The 22,809-nt window shown below is 49.5% G+C and overlaps 1 protein-coding gene across 1 annotated transcript in view; it reads right to left on the reverse strand.

Moving 5' to 3' along the window:
• Positions 1 to 1,217: 1,217 nt before the first annotated feature.
• LOC306715216 (Krueppel-like factor 7) overlaps positions 1,218 to 22,809 on the reverse strand; it is a gene marked incomplete at both ends in the record, with an annotated part of 28,580 nt that continues 6,988 nt past the window's right edge. Inside the window, 3 exons of the mRNA XM_079185509.1 lie at positions 1,218 to 1,269; positions 4,950 to 5,073; positions 11,241 to 11,868. Of these exons, the coding sequence (XP_079041635.1) occupies positions 1,218 to 1,269; positions 4,950 to 5,073; positions 11,241 to 11,868 (804 nt within the window). The remainder of the gene's footprint in view (positions 1,270 to 4,949; positions 5,074 to 11,240; positions 11,869 to 22,809) is intronic.

Raw genomic sequence — 22,809 nt, forward strand, 5'->3', positions numbered from 1 at the left:
CGCACTTCCGACGGCATGTGGAAGCCAGCGTTTGGTGAGTACCGAATTGTCACCCAGTCCAAGACCGTGGGGGCATTTTTTTACAAAAAAGTTTGCAAAGAGTCATTTTGTGCAACAGTTCCTGACAACAACTCGTAGGAGCCGAGATGTTGGAGAGGAAGAACGCTCTTCGGAGCCATCCAGCACCTCTCGAGACGCTCGGTGTCAGATGACGTTCTCGGAGATGAACAGCCTTACCCAGAGTAGATTAGTTAGCCTCATCCTGTGGAAACCCTCAATGGGTGATGTTCATAAAGCAAGCCGGTCCTCTGGATGACCTCAATCTGTCTTCACAGCACATCAGTGCAACACAGTCCCGTCTCGAGTCTTTGAGAAATCCAATCTAACGCTGCGTTCAAACAAGTGCTCCGATGCCATCGGACCAGAAGGATTTATAAATGGATCCAGTTGGCAGATGTGACAAAGGTCGGATGAAAAATTGACAAATTATTATCCGTCCTATAGATAAAATGATAAACCCTTTGGCGATTTGTAAAGGCTGTGGCAGGTTTTGAGGGAGAGAAAGTCTGCTTTCTTGCTCGCATACCCTGTGAGATGATGCCGTTTAGCTGCTGTTAGGAAAGTAACTGCTCTCCTCAGCTCAAGGTTCATTCTAAGAAGAGGAAATATACAAAACAGCAGTTCTGCTGTCAGCGCACGGGGAAATGACTGTACAACTGGTCCAGTGGTGAGCTCGCTGGTGCGTGGTGCGCTGCCGCATGAACAGGGCCGACATTTTGGAAGCGTTTTTTCGACCGAGGAACGGCCGCAAAGGCCGCGAGGACGACTGCGACAAAGAGCTGCCAACTACAGGCACGTGGTCCACCATTCGCCGCGTGACATCCCCTCTGAGACGCACACGATGGGTGGGATGGAGCGTCTGTATCGCCCATGCGAGACATTTACGAGGTGACTGTGGAATCATGGACCAACTGGCTGAGCACAGATTGAACAGCGCCGCTTGGCGTGCGTCCGTCTGCCCGTCTGCGTTTCTGTCTGTAGTCAGCGTCCCTGTGTGCTGCCTCTCCCCCCCAAGTCCAGAATGACCAAATCTGGTGTTCTTTTGAGTCCATCCCGTCGTCTCTCTCTCTTACATCCATGGTGTTGTTTTTCTGCAGATGATGCTCCCCTCTCATTCCTCCACTCCGCCTCCATCCCCCTTCTCCCGCTGACCTCTCTCAGATGTGCCTCTTCATGTGTAGCGCCAAGTGATCCGACCGCGAGAAACACCTGCAACCAAAGAGAAGCAAACAGAGAACAGCCGGTTAGGTTGTTACCAATGAAAGGGGGGGGGGGGGGGGTAGGGGGTAGGGGGGAGCAGTTTGTTTTGTCGATTGAGCTAAATGTTGCTGTTAGCTAGTGAGCGCCGAGCCACCAATGCACGCGCAATTAGTATATGTGTAACTAATTCATAATCAGCATTTTTTCAGCAGCACTCCTAATGAGTTCAGCTGCGCCATGAATAACTAGAGAGCCCGCAGATGGATATGGTAAAAGAGTGAGGGGGGGGGGAGCAGCATGCAAAACATGTTCTGCAAAACGTTAGCTGTATTAGCTGAATCGAAGCCTCTCTTCTGAAATCAGGCAGAGCTGCACAGTGAGACATTGAATTGCTCTGGAAGTGCACCGGCCTGTTTTTCTTCTGGTTTGATTATTTCTACCTGATTGCCACAAATTGGCATAATGTATGCCTTCAGCTGGCGTTCTGTTGATTCTCAGCCATCATAGGAGACCTAGATCAACAGTGTTTTCTTGTTGCACGCTTGCTGAACAAACACTACAGCTCCATCCCCCCAGACGAGTGCTTTTTTTCAAAAGGCAAGTGTTGCTTTCTTTTAGGTAATTGGGAGCAGCAAGTTCTGGTGATTAGCGCGTTAACAAGTATTTGAGATGGAGACTTGTTTTTTCTTTTAGAGTTTCCTAAAGTGGTTCAGTTTAATAATGTTTGGGAGGTAAAAAAAAAAGAAAAAAGAAACGAGACTCAACAAAATTGCCCCCAAATTGCTGCAGGAAATGTGTTTGAAATGAAGGTAAGTGCAGAATATATTGTGTCTATAAATGTTTATGCCAAAATGAAAAAAACACTACAAATTACAGAATTAGTGTTAGATTGACATTTATTTAAATAGACCTTTGTGAATACTACCAACACATCATTTGGTAGCCATTCCTCAGATAAAATAACATTTAAAACGACTAAAAACGTGCATTAATCCAAAGCATTTACTTATAAAAACCCGTTTGGGAGTCAGACTCCCTTTCACAGCTCTGCAACTGTTGATTTTCATGTTCTTTTTGACACCAGTTTCAGATTGGCTCTTTCCACTGAGACAGAGGCAACTGTCTGAGATGTCTAGATGAATCAGTGTTTGGCCAAGAGGGGGAGTTACACTGTGATGAGCCACCAGTCATCTGTCTTACTGTCACACCTGCATATGTGTCCCGGTTATCTGCGTCCACGAGATGCGTGCACGCTAACAAACACATGTGAGATCAATGGAGGGCTCAGGAGACGAGCAGGGCTGTGTGTGTGTGTGTGTGTGTGTGTGTGTGTGTGTGTGTGTGTGTGTGTGTGTGTGTGTGTGCTCGGAGAGACAGATGGTAAAGTATGAGTCACGACTCGGGGGCACGACACCAGCTGGCACACCGTGGGTCTGTCCCCTCCTCCCCTCCCCTCCTCCCACCTCATCCTCAATCTTCCACCCTGTCTTCTCCGTCTCCCCTGTTCCCCCTCTTTCTTCATCTCAGCAGGGTGTGTGTGCGTGTGTGTGTGTGTGTGTGTGTTGGGCTGGAGGGGTTGGGCGCCTTGTGACACATGACAGAGGTGGGCCCGAATTAAGGATGTGCCTGCAGGGGGGTGGTGGTGGGAGGGGAGGTGAGAAATCAGGGGTGAGGAGGGAGAGATACTGTATTTACAGTCTGTCCAGCTGAGACCCGATTAAGTTGACACTGCCTGACTCTCTGCTACCACACACACACACACACACACACACACACACACACACACACACACACACACACACACACACACACACACACACACACACACACACACACACACACACACACACACATGCACGGATGACTCACACTCTCACAATACACATTAGGGCAGAGTACCCCAGGTGACGACTCCTTTCTTTTAGTCCTCTCATAATGAACCTATGCATGATTCAAGAGGTCACATATTCAATAACGTGCTGCCAAAAGAGGCTGCACACGCATATGGCTGAAACCTTTTTTTTTGACATTGCATGTCATCTTTTGTTCATTTTGAGCTTCATTAATACCTGAATACTGTTGTATGTAATGTACTGTTGTGGATACATTTGATTTATATTGAAAAATCTGCATGCATGTGGCATAATGAAGATGAAAATATTAAATGAAATAAACGAAAATGCAATTTTCAAATGTGAAACACTATAGGGCTTTATTTAGTAAAAGCACTATACTAATAGTTTATAAAACTAAAGATGTGTATGAGCTTGAAATGACTCAGTCGCCCACATCTTCACCCGGGGCTCCTTGCCTCAAACACTGAGGTGTCCCAGAGGTGTCACCGAGGGGCCGGATCACAGGCAGACGGGCGTAATTAAAAAAGGAGTAAAGATTTTTGTGTCTGAGTCGAGCTGATCTTTTCATAATGGCCGTTGAATGTTTGATGATTTTGCCACCGGAGCCCTGCAAATTAACATTTTCTGCTGTGGCTCATAATTAAACATGGAGCCGGGGCGACTAATTAGGACGCAGAGAGTCGCGGGCACTTTTACACCTCCGTTAAAGATTGGGGGAAGGGGGGGGGGGGTTCTCCTTTGTAAGGCTAAACAGGAAGTGGAATAGTTAACGGGTTAGAGATGCATTCCTTTATAAAACCATCAACCCCATCCGCTGAACGATTACATTTCCGAGGATGGTTTCTAAACGGATGTTGTGTGTGTGTGGCTCTGCTCAAGGACACTCGGTGCTTAGGGTCACAGGGATCAGACCAGGAATCATCCGGTTTACAGGATAGTCCCTCCAATCACCGGGCCAGCTGAGGCTTTATTTACAGTAACACACACACACACACACACACACACACACACACACACACACACACACACACACACACACACACACACACACACACACACACACACACACACACACACACACACACACACACACACACACCTGTATTTTGGCTCATGGTGGCTTTGGAAATTCCCCCAAAACACATTTCTCCTCTAAAATGTCCAACACACCAAGACTGGTGCCTTTTTTTTGAATAATGAATACTTAATATTTATAAATTGTAAATATTAACTCTATTAGTGGTTTATGAATCATTGATCAAGAATGTTCAACAAATCACAATGTCTGTCTGAGTTTACCTTTAGCCACCCTCCAAATCTGAACTAATCTCAATCCAGCCCTCAGAAAACTGACTCGGTTGTCTTCGCCCCCTTCAAATTAATATTCTATACCAGTGATGTGTGATAATGGGTTCTGCAGACATTCTACACCTCTGTCCCAGAGTGAAAGCAGCCTCCAAATCAAGGCCACATGTAGCATGATGTGTGGAGAAGCACTATTAATATGCTGCACGGGGCCTAATGTGGGTAGAGAGCAGAATAAGCAACCTTCGGGTAGCAGGTTGAGTGTGGCGCGTGTGGCAGAGGAGCACACATTAGTAATCCTGCCAGCACACTTTGAAACTGGGTCAGCACCAAACACATTTGGGCGTGTTACCGGCGTCGTGTAGCGCCCGCTTTACTTACTAAACCAAACGGTGTGCAAAACACAACGGTGAAAACAAACCGGCTGTGGCGGTGGAAGTACCTCAAATGACACTTGGAAAATGGGAGAAGAAGAAAAAAAACCATACAAGGGGAGAGGAAAGAAGGAAGAGTTGTGTTTTGACAGACCTGTCACAGTGGTTGCACTTAAAAGGCTTAGCGCCGGTGTGTTTGCGGTAGTGCCTCGTCAGCTCGTCGCTCCGGGCGAATCGCCACTCGCAGCCCTCCCACGAGCACTTGTACGGCTTCTCACCTGGGGGAGTGAGAAAAGAAAGCATGCATAAGCACCTGTTTCACCGCTCATCCACCAATCACACGCTTATTTGTCATGCAAAAAAAAGAAAAAACCCTCTCTGTGGTTCTGTTGTGGACTCATGAATCCAAATATAAGTTGTCTTCAAGGTGATGTTTGATACATAATGCAAAATATACGTGCAGAGATTCTTATTTAAAAGATTGTTTCCTGTCTGTTTTTGAGTTCGCGTTCTATTTAACCGATAAAGATCCCATATCTCCTTTTTTAGCAAGGCGATGCTTAACAGTGAGCTGGAGAAGCTCCCACTGGTCTCCAGTCCTGCTGAACACGCAGAAGAGGAGTAGAGGGGAAGAGAGAAGTGGAGCGGGAGGAGAGGTGGAGAGGGAGAGGGATTAGAGGCAAGGTGGATGAGAGAGTGAGAAGAGGAGGTGAGATGAGACCAGGAGGGAAAAGTGGAGTAGGAGAGAAGTGCTGCAGGAGTGGATTAAGGCAGAAGAGACTGCGAGATATGCCGGCGGGGGAGCGGGGTGGTGATAATTAGGCCAGTCGTACGGCATAATGGCAAAGGAACCCGCAATCTGGCAGCTGCGTCCAGCTCCGAAGATGTCACCTGCATCAGTCACATCCCATCTGGACCGGTGGCTCGTGGCTGAACGCAGACACGCTGGCACACTGACCGGCTCTGCTTGACTGGCTTGGGCACCAAAAAAACAAAAACGGGCTTAATTTGTTGAATGTGATTAGCAGAAAGGGACACAATCAGCGGAGCAACCGCTTTGTGGAGACGGTCCAGATTGAGACGAGCGAGACTGCAATTTCAGCCGTCGCGCACAGATTCGTTCGTGGGGCAGAAGGTGGAAAAAATCAATAATGTATACTGTATGAATGGACTGCAATTTCACGGCAAATTTGTCCTAAAATGCAAAGATGAACGCGTGACCTGCTCGAGCCCTTTCTATCAGACGTGCTGAGCGAGCAGCCATGTTGCCTGCTAACAGGAATCTTGTACGGTTTGATGGTGAGAAACAGAGGTGCATTAGGTGGCGGCCGAGATGAACAAGTGAGAAAAGAATGTCCTCCAGGAGGCAATCTTGAAATGGCAAAAAAAAACACACCAGCGATGAATACAAATTGATAACACTTCTGATTCATTTCGACTTTTTTTACACCGTATTTTAGTAGAATTTGCATCAATTTGACACAAAAAAACTCAACTGTGGTGTATGAAATGAATTTGTTCCAGGTATAATATCTTCATGGCAGGCAAACACTGCCCACTAAAGTCATTTCTGGAGTAGAATTTAAACGCTTTTGGTTTGGAGACCCAGAAATGAGCCATTTCCCCGTTGATCCATCGATGCATCTCCACAGTGTGAACGCGTATCCCTTCATGCTGCCTCACTTCCCAAAAAACACCCGGAGCAGCAGGTCTGGGCCATCCCGCTCTGGCCAATGAAATTCCCGAGAGGCAGGGATGCCTGAATGTGTTTCCTAGCAACGGGAGCGAGGGGGCGGGGTTGTATGTGAGTGTGTGTGTGTGTGGGTGTGTGAGGAGGTGGAGTGTGTGTGTGGGGGGGGTGTACACTGAAAACATGAGGAGGCAGTAGTCAGTGCAGCTGGCTGGATCTGGCAACGGCACGCCGCCATGCCACCGGCCAATTACCGAGCACGCTGGCAGAGCACGGAGGCAGTTGCCTAGCGACGATAACCGTAGAGCTGTACGGGGCAAGATGGGGGGGGAGGAGGAAGGGGAGGGAGGAGGGAGGTGGTAGTAGTAGTAGTGGTGGTGGTGGTAGTGGTGTAGGAGGAGGAGAGGGAATCGGGGGGGGGGGTGGGCACTAAGAGACCAGAGCCTGCAGCGGTACATAACCACTCAGCTACCGACTCCTCCAACGATACGCTGCCCCCCGTTGCCTAGCAACAGAGCCCCCCCCCCCCCCCCACCGCCTCCTCCTCCTCCTCTCTCCTGTCTCCTCTCTCCTGTCTCCTCAAGATGCCCTCCTGCAAAACAGGCAAAGTAGAGCAGGTGCACACTCAAACACACTCTCACACACACAACTTGTTTACTTTTGAGATGTTTCACGCGGAGGCCGACCGATTGGCAGATTGAAAAGTCAATCAGCAGCCTAATCCACCGGGATTAGCCCCAACTCAGCCACATAATCTGATTATGCTCTGTTACTTTGGGATTACTTTGCCTGTAAAACATATAATGTAGATCACGAAGCTGTAAGTGGATTATTTCTTCTGATGATTAAAGAATCGGGATTGTGGACAGTGCTGTGTTATGTATTCTGCGTTGTGTGATTAAATCCCCGGTAGCTGACACCGCTCACTCATTTCAGGCTATAATGTTGTTTTTTCCCCTTGAAAACGTTTTTCTCTTCTGTTTTAGTAATCAAATAAGCATTCGCATATTTCTCACTCGTAATCTGATAACAGGGTGTTTCCTGAGTCACTGTAATCCCATTATGTGTAATCTGTTACTTCCGAATGCTCTCTCTCTCACACACACACACACACACACACACACTCACTCCAGCCTCTCAGGTGCCAGTGTTGAAGTTAATTGCATTCCCTCCATTAGCTGGAGCTGAGGCAGGGGCATCCGGGTCTCAGAGGTCATTAGAGAGGCTCTCGGAGAACGCTTTACAAGGCTCCTGCCCGCAACTATAGAGCCGCTGCATCGGAGGCGAGAGGAAGGGGGAGGAGGAGCGAAACGGGTTCAGAGAGAGAGAGAGAGAGAGAAGGGTGATAGATGGGCGAACTGATGGAGGAAGAAAGAATGTTGGGGGAGAGACATGAAGATGATGGAGAACTGGAGCTGGAAGACGAACGCTTCATCATTGTAACCATCAACTATGTATCAATAAACATAATTGCACTCATGAATGTCATGATTCAAATTGAATAAGACCGAGTGAAGTCTCCCATTAGGAGGACACAGCGTCTTTATAAATGGGGGAGAAGTTGGTTCATTTGTAAAGAAAACCAGCCAAGTGTACTTAAAAGTTGTATTTTATCTGACACTATTTGTGCAGAAATAAACGTACAAGACAGCGCCTTCAGCATATGGATACCTGAACGTGATGCTGCAAGTTTGATATTTGCCTCGGGTCCAAAAATAGAGAGAGCGAGAGAGGCCAAAGAGCAAATATAATAAGAGCGTGAGAGAGAAGTACAGACAGAGGGATGTTCGAGAAGACTGATACAAGGAGAGAACGAGAGAGAGAGAGAGAGAGAGAGAGAGGAACCCAACAGTGTTTCACCCGTTCCCTCACCCTTCCCAAAATCTAATTGTACCATTCCTTATCTGCCATAAGCCTATTCACAAAAAGCTCTACAGGGCACTGTCATTTCAACTCAGCCCGTCTAATTCCAGATTAAATCGTCGCCTTTTCTCCGTCTGTAATTTATGGAAATAACAACTAAGAAAAAGAGGATTTGAGTAATGACATCTTTAAACTTGTCAGGATAATGGCTCAGTGAATGGGGGAGCCCGTGGCACTGCCGTCTCTTCCTGAAGAGGGTCGCGCTACTGTACCTCCCCCCGTTCCTGTCTTCCGCCTTCCTCGACTCTTTGTTTCACCCCACGTCACTATCTCCCCCCTCTCCTGCCTTTTCTTTAGCTTCTGTGCTTTCTTTGTGTCATCATATGTCGACATCCCCCCCCCCCGCCCCCCCCGTCATCATTCTGCTTTCCTGGTTGGAATAACAAGACAGATGGTCTCTGGGTGGATGCTTTTAACAAAAAGCACCTTCAGTGACAAGGATGAGCTCGCGGGTGGGGGGGGATTCCTCGAGAAACTGAGCCCCTTACGGTGCTATATGTGATATTGTGTCATTAAAACATATTAATATCGAAACAATATGGTGGAAAGAGAGAGTAAGATGTGCCAACATGATCTCATGGGAAGGCGTCTAAATGGCAAACTAGAAAATTACGCATTTACGGGACGCTTCAGATGATCGCCAGATTTCTGATTCACTTGTTTTAGCCTTCTTGTTTCCGATCCCTCTTGGCTCGTGTGGGTATTGTGACTGGACAGCATCAGTGGCACTGGCCTCCCAGAGCTGGCCCAGTTGGCGTAGAGGCCGAGCACAGACACGCCACACTGGGGGAAATCAATGATCGCGTGTCTGTGCCCTTTGTGCCAGTCAGGCTGATGGCGAAACCTGTGGTGAGGCGCCACCGAGGGTGTGATCACACACCACGCGGAGTGTTTTCTTCATTCGCGACATATAGTCGTTGACAAGTTGGATTTATTTATATTCACACCCTCCCCCCCCCGAAAGATACAAGCAAGCCAGAGCTAGTAAACAAGCCGTGTGTGGCCTCTAAATTGGACTTCTTTGGTGATCCGTCAACCTTTAAGTTTAGGGAGTTAGATGGTGGGGAGCAAGACAGTTTAATAACAGTCCCTGTAACCTCATTTAGCATGATGGACGCTCTCTGCTGTACCTCCACGGGTTAAAACAGCTATATATTAGCATCCAGATGGCAGTCCGCCACACATTTAATGTGTTATTCTAAGCATTTTGTGAAGACGTCGTGTTCATCCCATTATAGCCCTGAACGCCTCTCTGAAGAGGACGGGTACAGACGTACGTCTTTAAGCCATTGCAGCCCAATTATTTCCACCAGACGTCGTTGTCTTCACCTTCCCAGTGAAAACACTCAAACAAACACCTCTGATTTGTTCGGTGTGATCGAGACCCGAAGGCAGAAGGGCACTGAACCCTAAACCCCGCTAGTTAATAACGGAAAACGACTGCCGTCTCCCTTTTCTGTCGCGATCGGAATAAGCGCACAGACGGAATCCCTCCTCCCCTGCCCACTTAGAAAATACCACACCATTACATTTGACCCATATTTTCCTGGACCCTATTGCTGCCCCTGTGAAATCGGACAACCCCCGGACCGAGGACCACTGACCTAGACTTACAGTACGGAGCGCATAGAGGACGGGGAGGGCCTGAAATAAACCGGGGAAACGGCAGCCTATCCAGGTCAATCCATCCATCACAGTGCAGTTACTCAGACGGAGGACAGCTCCCCGACAGGGGTCTGAGTGGTTTGGGATTGAGATGGAAGAGCGGGAGAGTTATAGCTCCTGAACCCCCCCTCCTTCTTTCTTGAGAAGAACCTTGACTAGGAGGACCCGTCCTGGTTTGGCACAGAAGTAGAGAGGTTTCTCTGAAATCATCTGGTGATATTTTTATATGGCAACACGGCGGCCGGGGTTTAAGCCTGTTCTATGATTTACTTGGCTGTTTTTTTTTCTTGACGTGCATTTTGTACTTGTTCCAAAAGTGTGAAGCGGGGAGATTTTCCTCAATCGTCTCAAGTGAGGTGATCTAGGGAATTCGGGGATTTGGCTGGCAGGCTGAACGGATGAATAAATGAATGAATGAATGAATCTAGTGCTCACATAAACAGATAGATGTAGGTAGATGTAAACGCCCGCCTTGAAAGCAGCTTTTAAGAAAAGTGCCAACAGTTTATTTCCCCTCAAAGACCAAACTAATTAAGCAGAAGCAAATTGTCCCGCGTAGTATTCGTGTGTGTGACGGAGAGCCTGAGACCACAGCAACACACTCCGGCTGTGTCTCCGTCGGGTGTGCAACAGCCATTTAGCTGCAGGATTGAGTCTTTTCAGCTTGTCGCCAACAATGAGTGTCAATCAGTTTTATTACCCGCAGGTGTATCAAGTGGCTACCTCTGGTAAGAGAGGCGTCCTCAGAGCTGCCGGGCTGAAAGTCTCATCGGGGCACTTATACGGACATTATACGGAATTAAAATGCTCATATTCACAAACTATACACAGAGTGTGTAACACTGTGTCTCTGCACGACTCCCACCCATATAAAAACATACACATTTACACTTAATGAGAGTGCGAGCTGTGTGGCCAATTCCAAATAGTTTTATTGAACCAATCTTGAAGTTAATGAGTATTACACATTGGAATGTGCGTTTCACTCCCTTGTGCAAACTAAAAAAAAATAGAATTATTGATTGAGTTGATGAACTCTTATTGTGCTTGCATATCCAAAATAGCTGCACAATATTCCATCTAGTGCTGCGTTGTTCTTCCGGTTATAGCACAATGTTGCTACAACTACATCTAAAAAAGAATCCAAACTTTATGAATGATTCTCACCTGTGTGTGTCCTCTGATGGGCCTTGAGGTGGGAGCTCTTGGTGTACACCTTCCTGCAGCCGTTGAACTGGCAGCGGTGGATCCTCTTCTTGTTCTCCGGCAGCTCCCCCGCCCCGATAACACACGCCGCCCCCTCATCTTCGTCCTTCATCCGGACGGGGAGTGCGTGCGTCGCCACCAGCCGCGCCGCGCTGAGCCCCACCTTCCTGGCCACCAGCTTCAGGGTAAGCGTCCCGTCCGCCGAGGCCGTCAGTGTCTGGTTGGATTTGACGAGGTGCCGGCCCAGCTCCGGCGACGACGGGGGCGTCAGGGAGGTGACAGCGCTCAGCTGGGCCTGGTGGACCCCTTCCATCCCTTCTACGTTTTCCAGCCCCTGGGCCTTGAGTTTGAGGTCTCTTTTCATTGCGCCGGTGGAGGGGAAATTCTTCCGCGTCGGGCAGAGGATGAGAGGAGGTGGGCTCAGGGGCTCCGGGAGGATGGGCAGGCTGGGGAGCAGGGCATCTGTCAGCTCCTCGTCGCCGTCCTCCTTCAGGTAGGCCGGAGTCAGGAGGCCATCCAGGTCTTTGTCGATGAGCTCGGACAGACGCTTGGGCTCCGTCTGCAGATAACGCTCCAATTCTAGGCAGGTCTACGGGAGAGAAAAGGGAAAAAGGCTCATTTTAGACTTCAGAGTCCACACATTTGGGCATCAGCTCTGAAAATGCCCCTTCCTCGCTCCCATAAATCCCACTTGACAATCTCAACAGCCACCAGATCCTCCGATGTGCGGAGAGAGAATCTGCATGGTGCCATCCACTCACCCAGACAGGCAACTTAGCAGCTCTGCCAGCTGTCACATGCGCGCATGCACAGATAGCCACCAAGACAGCCAGGATTACCTGGCACCTCCAGCTAGACGGCTGATTACACACTGATTGATTGCAACCCGCTGCAGCGCGGAACGAAAGCGAGCCGCCCGGATAGCAGGAGGAGAAGTCCTAAACTGAACAGAACTCCTATCAAACAACATTTTATAGAGCTTTGACAAGCCATGTGTGCACCGGCTTCCACTGAGCCAAGATAGGAAGATTTATTCAGCTGTAGTTATGGTCTGCTTCATCCCTATTACACCTCTCCCCTCGGAGGGCAAATAAAAGGCTACATCCCGTACGTTTGTGGGAACTGGCATCCCGAGAAGTCTATTACTTTACAGCAAGCTGGCAAGGTTCGAAGAGGAGGGCCGGCGAGGGAGAGAAGACGCTCCGTGTCCAAGGATGAAGCTATTATGTTTGAATGGACGGCGCCAGTTTGATCCCAGGGATCGTTGTGTTTCGCTTGTAGCCACTAACACATTTTGACAGCTGGAGATGGAGGCTAGCAGCTCCACTGGGCGCGCGCTACTCGCCACTTCATTTGTGTGTAAATAGGCGCTGACAGACAGAGCAGCTCGTTCCATTATCAGGAATAGGGTAGTACAGACTGAACACATCAGAGACATTTACAATCTTACACACACACACACACACACACACACGTTGCTTGTTTGCACCTTCTAAAAATAAACCCGCCACATTTTTTTTTCTTTCTTTTTTGGAGGGGGGGGGGGTGACTGTTGCTAAGGGAGTGTAATTTCTCCTCTAAGTCGTCTTCTTCCAGGAACAGAAAGGGATTTGCTCCAGACCACATCTACAGCGTGGCGATAATGTCCTCCGCTGCGCGCCGACGTGCTTTTATTTTTTGGTGTTGTTTTTGACTGCGACGGCTTTAAAAAAAAAAAAACGACTTCTTTCATGCGCCATGCGAGAGGTCTCCACTGTTTCCTTGATGGCTGAGGCCAGTGAATCGTGAATTTAATTATTTATTTCAGAACGCAATTAAATATCGTTGAGACACGATGAAGGGCGTAGCATGCGCCGGCTCGTTGGGTGTAGAGGTACATGTATATTCAAAAATAAATCTTTATCTTTCAACCCCTCAACCTGCCCACAGCGCTCCCTTTCTCACTCATCCTTCTACTTCAGCCTCACCCCCTATCAATTCCCCCAAATCACCCTTTTCTCGCTGCCTTTTCTTCTCATTGTCGTCGCCTCCTCTCCCAAGGTGAGGACTAATTATCCGCTAAAACCAGCCAGTTAAAGGGGACTTTATTCAGCAAAACGCTGAGGACGGCAGACCGAGGTGAGTGTGTGAGGTAGAGATAGTTCAAGGGAGCGGAAAAGAGGATAGAAACGGATAAGTCAGAGGGGGGGCTGAGTGGAAGGTGAAGAAGAAGATGGAGGAGGAGGAGAGCGATGGAGGGACAAGGTAAAGGAGGCAGGAGAGGAGAGAGGAGGCTTGGTAGAAAGAGCGAAGGAAGGCTGTCGACTCTGTTTTCTCCGTGGGGGGTAAATCCTTTTTTGGAAGTGTGACATTTGGCATAACAGGATCCTGTCGGCGGGCAAGCCACAGGCCTCGCGTGCAGAAAAGGGGTTCATGCACACCGAATGTTAGGTTTGCGACCCGAGGCCGTGCTCGGATGCATGCTGTACTTATAAGTGTGCGAGTTGTGCATGCAGAAGGGAGTGTTCGACAAGGTAAGAGCGCTTAAGAGGCTGCAGGTGAGGGAGGAGGAGGGGGGGAGGCGCTCTTTCCTTTCCATCCATCTCCCCATCACTCCATCCTCCCCCCCCTCCCTTCCACCGCCCTCCTCCCCCAGGTGGTGACATTAACATCGTGAGAGAGAAGGTCACGCAGTTGATCAGCGGCTCCTGTGTGTGTGTGCAGTGTGGGTGCACGCACACTTAATGTGGCTGCGTGTGATTATGCTAGTTTGTGTGTGTGTGTGTGTGTGTGTGTGTGTGTGTGTGCACATAATTTTGCAAGCGCCCGCGCGTGTGTGAGTAGCATAATTATGCGCAATTACGCGGCTCTTGTGTGTGTGTTTGTGCGAACACCTACGCCCAAGCATAAACTCTCTTGGCTGATCCCGTGGTCTGAAGTGAATGTGCAACTTGCACTGTGTGTGTGTGTGTGTGTGCGTGTGTGTGTGCGTGTGTGTGTGCGTGCAGGCAAGGAATCAAGAGCCAAAAAGCATCGCACAAGATAAAGGAGCGCTCATGGCTCGCCCCAGCTCTGTTTGGACAAACGCCGATCTGGAGAGCCAACATTAATTGGCTCCGCATAGAGCCAGCGTCCATTTCCTCAAAGGCTTTGGGGATGATGCCTTCACGTGAGCCAGGATAAACTCAGACAGTCCAATGGACGCTCCAGCGGGCCCCACCTCCACCCTCCAAACCCGCTTCGGTGGGGTGACTTGGAGCCAGATTGTGTGTCGTCAGGCATCTCCTTAGAACAAGACAAGTCATCGCCAGCTTCGGGAGCGGGGCCACGAGGACTGGGTATCGCTTAAAAGAACTGCGAAACCCAGTCCCCTTAAAGTGATACAGAGTGCTTCGATACCCGTCAGAGCTGTGTGCAGGCAGGCCGGTGTTCTTCTTTACAAAGCGAAGCGATCACACAATTATTAACATAGTTGACTCATATTGGCGTTTCTTCTAGTTTTCTTGCCATAACTTATGTCATTTCCAAGAAAGGTTGATGAGTTGAGCACAGCCTTAATTGCTCCGCTAATTACCTTGATGATTTTCAGCTGTGGCTTCAGTCACTGTCAGCTTTCAAGAATGTCAAAGGAACACAAGCTTTCTGAATAGTTTTGGGATTGATATTTAATATAACAGGACTGGATCGGGTCGGGTCACTGCACAGTTCCACGTCAACGTTCCTCTTCGCTCAGATTTAAAGTTAAAATGCTCAGAGGAAAAAAAGGACCCATCTTCAGATGCACACACACACACACACACACACACACTGAGTCACACATGCAGAACACACCTGACGTTAGCAAGGCTTAAAATACAGCAGGTGTGACAAATACTCGCTGATCACAAGACGCGCTTCTCACAAAGTCAAGCGGGCGGAGAGCTGTGAACCAGCCCTGATTCACCAGCTTCTACTTCTCTGGCTCTTGAGTTATAGAAATAAAAGTCTCTCTCTCCTCCTCCTCTCCTCACTTCCCCTCCTCTCTGCCTCACCCGTTCCTCCCCTCGTCCACGGGGCCCTTGGCCTGGCAGCTGATCCTCTCTCCTCCCTTCACATTTGGCCTGCGTCGCGCCGCCTGCCATCACCATCAAAGCGCGGGCTGCCTCCCAACTGTTAGCACCCCGCTAGGTCGCTAATAAAAAGCCTGGGTTATAAATATGAACAGAAGAGCATGCATAATGCCCCAAAGGAAGCCCCAAAACACCACTAAACAGATAAATGTAATGGGGTGGATACGGCTCATTAATTTTAGGATAATCATGTTCAGTTTTTACAGATGCCGTGATAGAGACAAGGTGCTATGAATAATAATATCCAGCGCAGACGCTAGCAGGGTTGAAAAGGGCAGGACTATGAGGGGGGCCCTGAGCTGGAGGGGGTGATGCAACACTATTGTTGAATGCACTGATTTTTTTTCTTTTTTGGGGGGGGGGGGCTGTCGCATCTTTTCAAAGACGACCCACGATTCCCTGCAGCCTTCATCATTCTGGAATATGTCCATTTCTTTTTATTTTCCTGCTTAGAATATAGATCTTACACAACTTTCATTATAGAGGCTAGGTATTTCCCCCTGTTTCCACTCATTATGCTAAGCTAAGCTAGCCGGCTGCTGGCTCCAACTTCATATTTCCTGTGCATACGTGAGAGCGTTTTTCTCTTAAGAATCTCAACAAAGAAAGTGAATGAGCGTTTTGTTGAGTATATTTGTAGACTTATATTTGTATTGTGGGCTTCTGAGGCCGTACACATGTGTGACTAACAACACTAATGACTGACGTGACTAACGACACACCATCTAACGAGGACGTGGGTGGGTTTACATTGCGGTTAGACGGTGAGGGGCGCTGACCAGGCATCGGTCTTTGGCGGGTTGGGAGACCGGGCCTGTGCCGTTGTCTTTCAGCACTGCAAAACAGTGTTTTTTCACAGAATGTGCTTTTGATTGTCATCATCATTTAACGCTAATGGGAAAACGATTCCTTCTCATCACAAACATGACATTTCGATTATTTGCTTGGGCCATGTTTGTATCCAGCCGTGGTTTGATTAGACGTTTAAAAGTGGGTAACGTTCAGGTCACGGATGAATTAACGCCGGCTTCTCAGCAGCTTTGCGTCTCTTCTTTTGTTGTTTGTGGCATGTGTTTATCTAAATCATTGGTCAAAGGAAAGAAGAGGGCCTTGGTTTGATTCACAGGTTGTGAATGCAATACCACCGCTCTGATTAAAACCCCTCTGAGAAATGAATCAGTTTCACCCTTCGGGTGAGGCTGCACCACAATCACATCAATGGGAAAATCTGGCCTGCAATGAACCGGGTAACCAAATTGTCGTCTCCTTTTTTTTGCTGTTATTGTTTTTGATTTCATTTTGACGACTCACTGTTTAACTGACTGTGTTTACAGCCGTCTATGTTATTGCGGACTGTAATTCAGAATAAACGCTTGGCACTTTTATCGAAAAGAAAAGTTTGGGCAGGCACGTAATCCGGAGACAGAGTGTGTGAGCCTGTGCACGTGTGTGTCTCATCTTGCCATAGTGTGTTATAGGGCCTGTGTCTCCCATTGATCTGGCGAGCCAGGGCCAAGCCATCACTTTGAGGTGACAGCTAAATGACCAGTAGCCAGAGGCGCTGGCCAGCTCGCCAACAGCCTTTGTGTGTTTGCGTCGCAGTGCCTAATCGATACGGAATGATACCGCGCGGGAGCTCATCAGCGGTGGCCGTCGCAGCTGACAGAGGCGGTAATCTATAGCTTCACTGAGCAATACTTACACAGAACCACCCCACCCACCCTCACCCACACACCAAATCTTAGAAAAGTCGAACCCCTCCCCGTTAAGCTGCCCTTCAGGGTTTTTGCTCCTTCCCCGTGCAAGAGCCCCCAGATTTCAGACTCCTCGGAGAGCAGCATGGCATCATCAGTGGATCCCAGCCGAGCGGGGAACCTGCCTACGGGGCCAGGAGGAGGTGAGGGTAGGGGAGGGGGGGTGGGGGGGGTAACAGAGTAGCGGAGTAGCAGAGCGCTCTCTCTTCCCCCTGTTGTTCTCAATGGAGAGCGCGGCAGGGGGGTGCAGTGTTTGGCCGGAGGGATCTTCCTGATGCCCCGATGGAGCTCCGCAGCGACGAGAGCAAAAGGAGAGACTGAGGGAGCAGAGACACAAAGAGACAGAGCCAGAGGGGGGGGGGGGGAGACAGAGCTCATTTATCTGCGAGACAGACAGGTTAAAGAGGCCTCTATGCAAGCTGTGCAAAAGAATGGGGGGGGGCAGTGAAGGGAGTGTGAGGGCTGAAGGGTGAAGCCACGGCATCTTCTACAGGTGCATTAGCAAAAAGGCTACTTTGCAGATTAGAGAGAGGGGGGGGGGGGGAGAGAGAGGGATATGAAGTCTGCAACGGCGCAGACGGGAGGCAGGAGTCCTCCCGCACACTGACTAACAGCTCCATCTCTCCAGGCAGCCGAGCCTCACCTAGCTCCAGATAACGCGCCGCGGAAACAGCTTAATTACACACGCGGCCTTATCAGGCGACATTAGCCTCGCAGCAGTAATCAGGGCCGCCGTCAGCCTCTCCGTCAAAGCCTGGCAACGCAGCACCTTGAGGCGGTTTTACACAGCGCGGGCTCCGGGCTGATAACAGACACTGCCAGTTGTTAAATCACAATTTGCTGACGGAGTTTGAGGGAATAATGCACATATGGTTGTAAACCTGACACCCCCTTCGCACACAGTCAATTTTTATTGGGACGGATGCGCTAATAGACACTTGAAACGCTTCTCAGGCAGCAGTTTTCAATTTTGTTATGTTGGGCTAAATGCTTGGATTTGCATTCGAACGCGCTGAGGTTCAGTCTTTAGCGCGTCGCTCCCGGACGCGGGAATTGAACCTGCGATTTTGTTTCTTTTGCAGAGAGCAGCATGAGGATCGGGTTTTGCTCATTTCGAGGCAAGACGCCGCCCCGCTTAAGCCCCTCAGCTGCTGGAGGTTCGCGACGCGCACACGTACGTGTGTTGGCGCATGATGGGAAAATCATCAAAGCACCTTTCATCTAGCAGGAAAGCCACAATGATGGAGCACTCAGAGTGCAAAACAAAAGCCTGTGACCTCTGCTTAATGGAGCAGAGAGACGTTTTCCCAACCGCTTGCTCCGAGCAGACACAACAGAAACCACACATCCGCATCATCCCGGACGCGAGGGACCTCCTCTCTGTATTCCCCGAACACAACATGGACGCCACTATGAAGAGCCCCGCTGTAAAATGATGCTCAAAGAAATGGTTGCGCGCAAACTGATCCAGTCATTGGCTTCCCAAATGAGTGGACATGCTGCTTTTTCTCTCCTGCTGTCACATCTGAATAATTTATCTCTCCACACAGACAAAGCAGCGCGTGTATCCCGCTGAACGTGGCCCGACAAGTAAACAGATTTGTGAGGATCCGGCGACATTATTAAGGGGTCTTAGGCTCCGGATACAACAAGTGCACGGCGCATAAAGACCTCTGCTGCTCCATCTAAATGGCTTGTGACAAAGTGTGGAAAGCGTCTTTGTTCTGGTATTAAGTCGAGGACCGGAGAGGTGAGGGTGAAATAGGATAGAGGAGGGAAGAGGAAAGAACAGAGGAGTTTTGGCGAAGAAGCGTGAATGATGGAGAGGAGGATGGCAGGGCACGGAGGACGGGGAGGAGGAACGGGTGGGGGTATAATCCCAACGAGTGGAGCCGTGTTGCACTCGCTGGGGAGGGGAACTCTGTCTCACTTTAACTGGATTTGGGTGAGCTGCTGTTTATCGGCACATGAGTCGCCAAGCGCTCCCTCTCAGCTGTCAAAACCGTCCATAATCTAATCAGGGGACATTTTAGCCATTTGCTTTCAGCACGGCAGAGTGGACATGTTGGTGGAACCAACCTCAATGTGTGTATGTGTGCATGCGTGTTGGGGGGGCACGGATAGGAGGGGGGTCGGCGACAACAGTGGTTTTACACCGGGGTTAGCAGCTTGCGGCAGGATTTGGGGAGTCTGCGCTCCGGATGTGGGGACCCCATTGTGTGCGGCGGGCTGGCTAATCTTCATTACCCCACACAATGACGGGGCGAGAGAATGGGGGCCTTGGCTGGAAAAAGGCACGGAGAAACAAAAGAGCGGCGAGCAGCGAAAGAGAGAGAGAGAGGGGGGGGGGGGGGAGAATAACAGAGGGAGGGAAGGGGTGGGGGGGAGATAAAGGGAACAGTGAAGCGGAAAAACTCTCCTTCCTCCTCATACTGTGCCAGTCGGAGAGAGGGCCGCTCGGTACCCCGATCACGTCCACAAGCCGCTAAGTGCAACCGTGGCGCCGTGCCCGCACCGATAAGAGCCAACATAGTTCATTCTTACGCGCTTCTCTACGGCTAAATAGGAAGTCGTCTGGCCTGTGTTCCCCCCCCCCCCCCCCCCCCCCCCTTTTGCCATGCAAGTGCTGTGTAACACTTAGCCACCGTTTCAGGCTTTGTCCCCCATTACAGCATCAAACCTCAGGGTTAGCTAAGAAGCAAAGGGAGGTGGTGGTGGGGGGAGGGGGGGCAAAGAAAAAGAGCAAAAGCAGGTCAGTGGCACAGTCTAGCAAGGCCAAGGTGGCTTAGCTCAGGGTCGCAGACGCGCGCTGGTGTGTGTGTTTACGCAGTTACGCAAGAACGTGTACATCCCGGTGACTTTATGTGTATCCGAGGCCGTGCAAACAGGGGGTGGGGCGCTGTCGCTCCGTCTTTATTCCCGCGGCAGTGCTTTCAAAACAAACCTGAGCGACAAAGATTAGCCCAAGCCGCTTAAAAATATTGAAAGACGTCGCCTCGCCACCGCCACTGCTGTGGGCTCTCCTCCAGGAGATAGAGGAGAGAGACAGAGAGAGAGAGCCAGAGAGAGAGAGAGAGAGAGAGAGAGAGAGTTTAGGTTGGACGAGGATGGGCGGAGGCAGCGTGGCAGGCTGAACCTGTTCACCCCTCTGTGCCGAGCAGCTGGCTTTACAGCAGGAAAGCGTAAGCGGAGTGCGAGGACTTTTCACCCCAATTTCATCCCGACAATGCACGCCGGCTCAGCGGAGAGGGGCGGAGGAGAGCTGTTGGATGCGCTGAGAAAGGTGTTAGGAACTCATTGACTTTGGCCTTTAGCTCTATGTGTGTGTGCGCGTGTGGGCGTTGACGGCTGTCCCGCAAGCAGAGCGTTCGGCTGGTGAACGCGCGGTGATTACAGGGCGAAGGCTGAAGCCCGGAATAAGAGATGCGTTAAGATTTTGGGGTTAAAGGTTAAAGGCTGGCGAATGAATGTGTGTCAAGTTAATGGGAGGTCGTGACAGTTCCAGTGAAACATGCGGGACACGAGAAACAAGTGCACGTGACAAACGCACACGTACAGTATACACACAGCAGCTGCTCTGCTGAATATTCAGGAGAAAACACTTCACTTTCTGATGCACGCGCGCACACATAAACCCAATAAACCCACTGCCTGTGAAGCGCTCTCTTTCTCCCCGTCTCGCTTATGCACACACACACACACACTCATACACCAATGAAAATTATTGATGTGCTCTCTTATAAAACAGTGGCTGCTCCCTGAAGTATTCCTGGCAACATCACAGGCTGAAAATAGCTGCCGACCCAAATAACTTTCCCCGCCGGAGCGAAGACGGAGCCAGACCACAGCCACCGGCGACTTGGCTATTACTAATTGGCATCATTTTACAATGAAATAATATCTGGGGCAAAAGACCGAATAACACGTAGCAGTAAACCGGAGAGCAGGAGGACGGGCTGTCTAGCCGCACGAGCGCTCGCAGAAGACGAGTGGGGAGTGATTTGAGGAGGGGAGGGTCGAGAGAAAGGGGGGGTGGGGGGATGCCTTGTTAGCATAAGTTATCAAATTCTCTTTCCTGAAAATACGCACGAGGGAGGAGCGCGTGGTGAAACATTAATGTGACACCATCAGTTAGTTGAAAGATGGTGGGGGGGGGGGGGGGGGGGGGGGGGGACATTTACAGCAGGGCCTCTTAAATGTTTTTAAGTCATAACTGGTGTTTGTATCACAGATCCCCATGTGGATAGTTTGTTTTTTTATTGATTTAGCATTGAATTAATATAAGTTATTCGCTCCGCTTTGAGACGATGCCGCCACAAGCAAAGAAATCTGCCAGTCAAGTCATTTGTGTCTCTCAATGGAAGATTATTTCTGTCATTTATTTGGCACATAAATTGAATTTTTTTAAAGACATGACGAGGATATTTAATGCACAGATGGCCATCTTTTACCTCCAGAAAATGCAATTTTTCAGGAACAATAAATAATGTTTGCATCCATCTTGCAATGGCCTTTGTGCAAGGACCTGCGCTCATGTCAGCCCACAAGATTACGCCAAAATACACTGTAAAACACATCCTGTTTAGCTTCCCACACACAACCGCGTGCAAGCACTGTACATGCAGGGAGAGATAGATGGAGGCAGGCTTAAACACACATGTCTTTTGGCAGCCCAAATCTTAATTAGCACCGGGAGATTCATCTAATCAAAGGGTTGCCAGCCCATCATTAGGGCTAAAACACACACTGCTCTCCTCACATACCAGAACAGAACAATGGGAAACAGAGGTACGCTGTCACGCTGATGAATGGCTCTCCCCGCTGGTCTCATTAAAATCACAGAAGGGCACTTCCCAGGCCGTTGGAGGAGTTAAGCAGGGTGTAAAATCGTCTCACCCTCTCAGTCCCTCTACTTTGACACTTATACAGCCTCTTTTTCAAGGCTGCATGTCAAACTATATTTTTTTCCACGTGAAGAAAAATTGTGCTTTCAGGCGTTGACATATAGGCTAATCCCAATTCAAGCTGAATCTGCCTGGTTTTGAGGATACAAGTCGTATCATATTCAGACAACTCAGCCCCGCAGGGGTTTTGGAATGACTGAAACTGCATGATGCACCAGTTGGTTGGAGATACCGTGTCTTTAGGGTAATTGGGACCCAGTTTAATCTTCCAGTGAATTGAGCATCAGCTGCTGACAATAGAAAAACATCCTTTACCCGAGTCCTGACCTCTGGGTAAGATCCAGATTAAAGCTTGTTTTTATAAGAAAGAGAAAAAGGAGGAGGCAGAAACTCAGAGATTGAATGCAGGGGGAAGAGTGATGATGAGGAAGGTCTTTGGAGAACAGACGGAGGGAGATGCTGACACGCGGGTAAACCAGACGGACAGCTTTTGGAGCGGCGAGCCACAGCAGGTGGAAAAACACCACTGGCTTTGCATGTCGGGACGACCGCAGCGACCCAGAGTTGGGTCTGGCATGCAAAGCACGCGCACACACACACACACACACAAGACTGACACTTAGAGAGACAAGCTTTGCTTACATAATACAGCTAAAAGTCAAATCTCTCCTCAAAGCCGCCGACGGGCATTGTTGCGCCTTTTGCTGGACTCCGAATGGAGCCGAAGAAGCTCTCGCTCCTAGAAAGGTCAACGAGGCCTGCGCTTGGCGACCCAGCTGTGATC

Source organism: Pholis gunnellus, assembly GCF_910591455.1.
Source record: "Pholis gunnellus genome assembly, chromosome: 24".
In the NCBI taxonomy this organism is placed as follows: domain Eukaryota; kingdom Metazoa; phylum Chordata; class Actinopteri; order Perciformes; family Pholidae; genus Pholis; species Pholis gunnellus.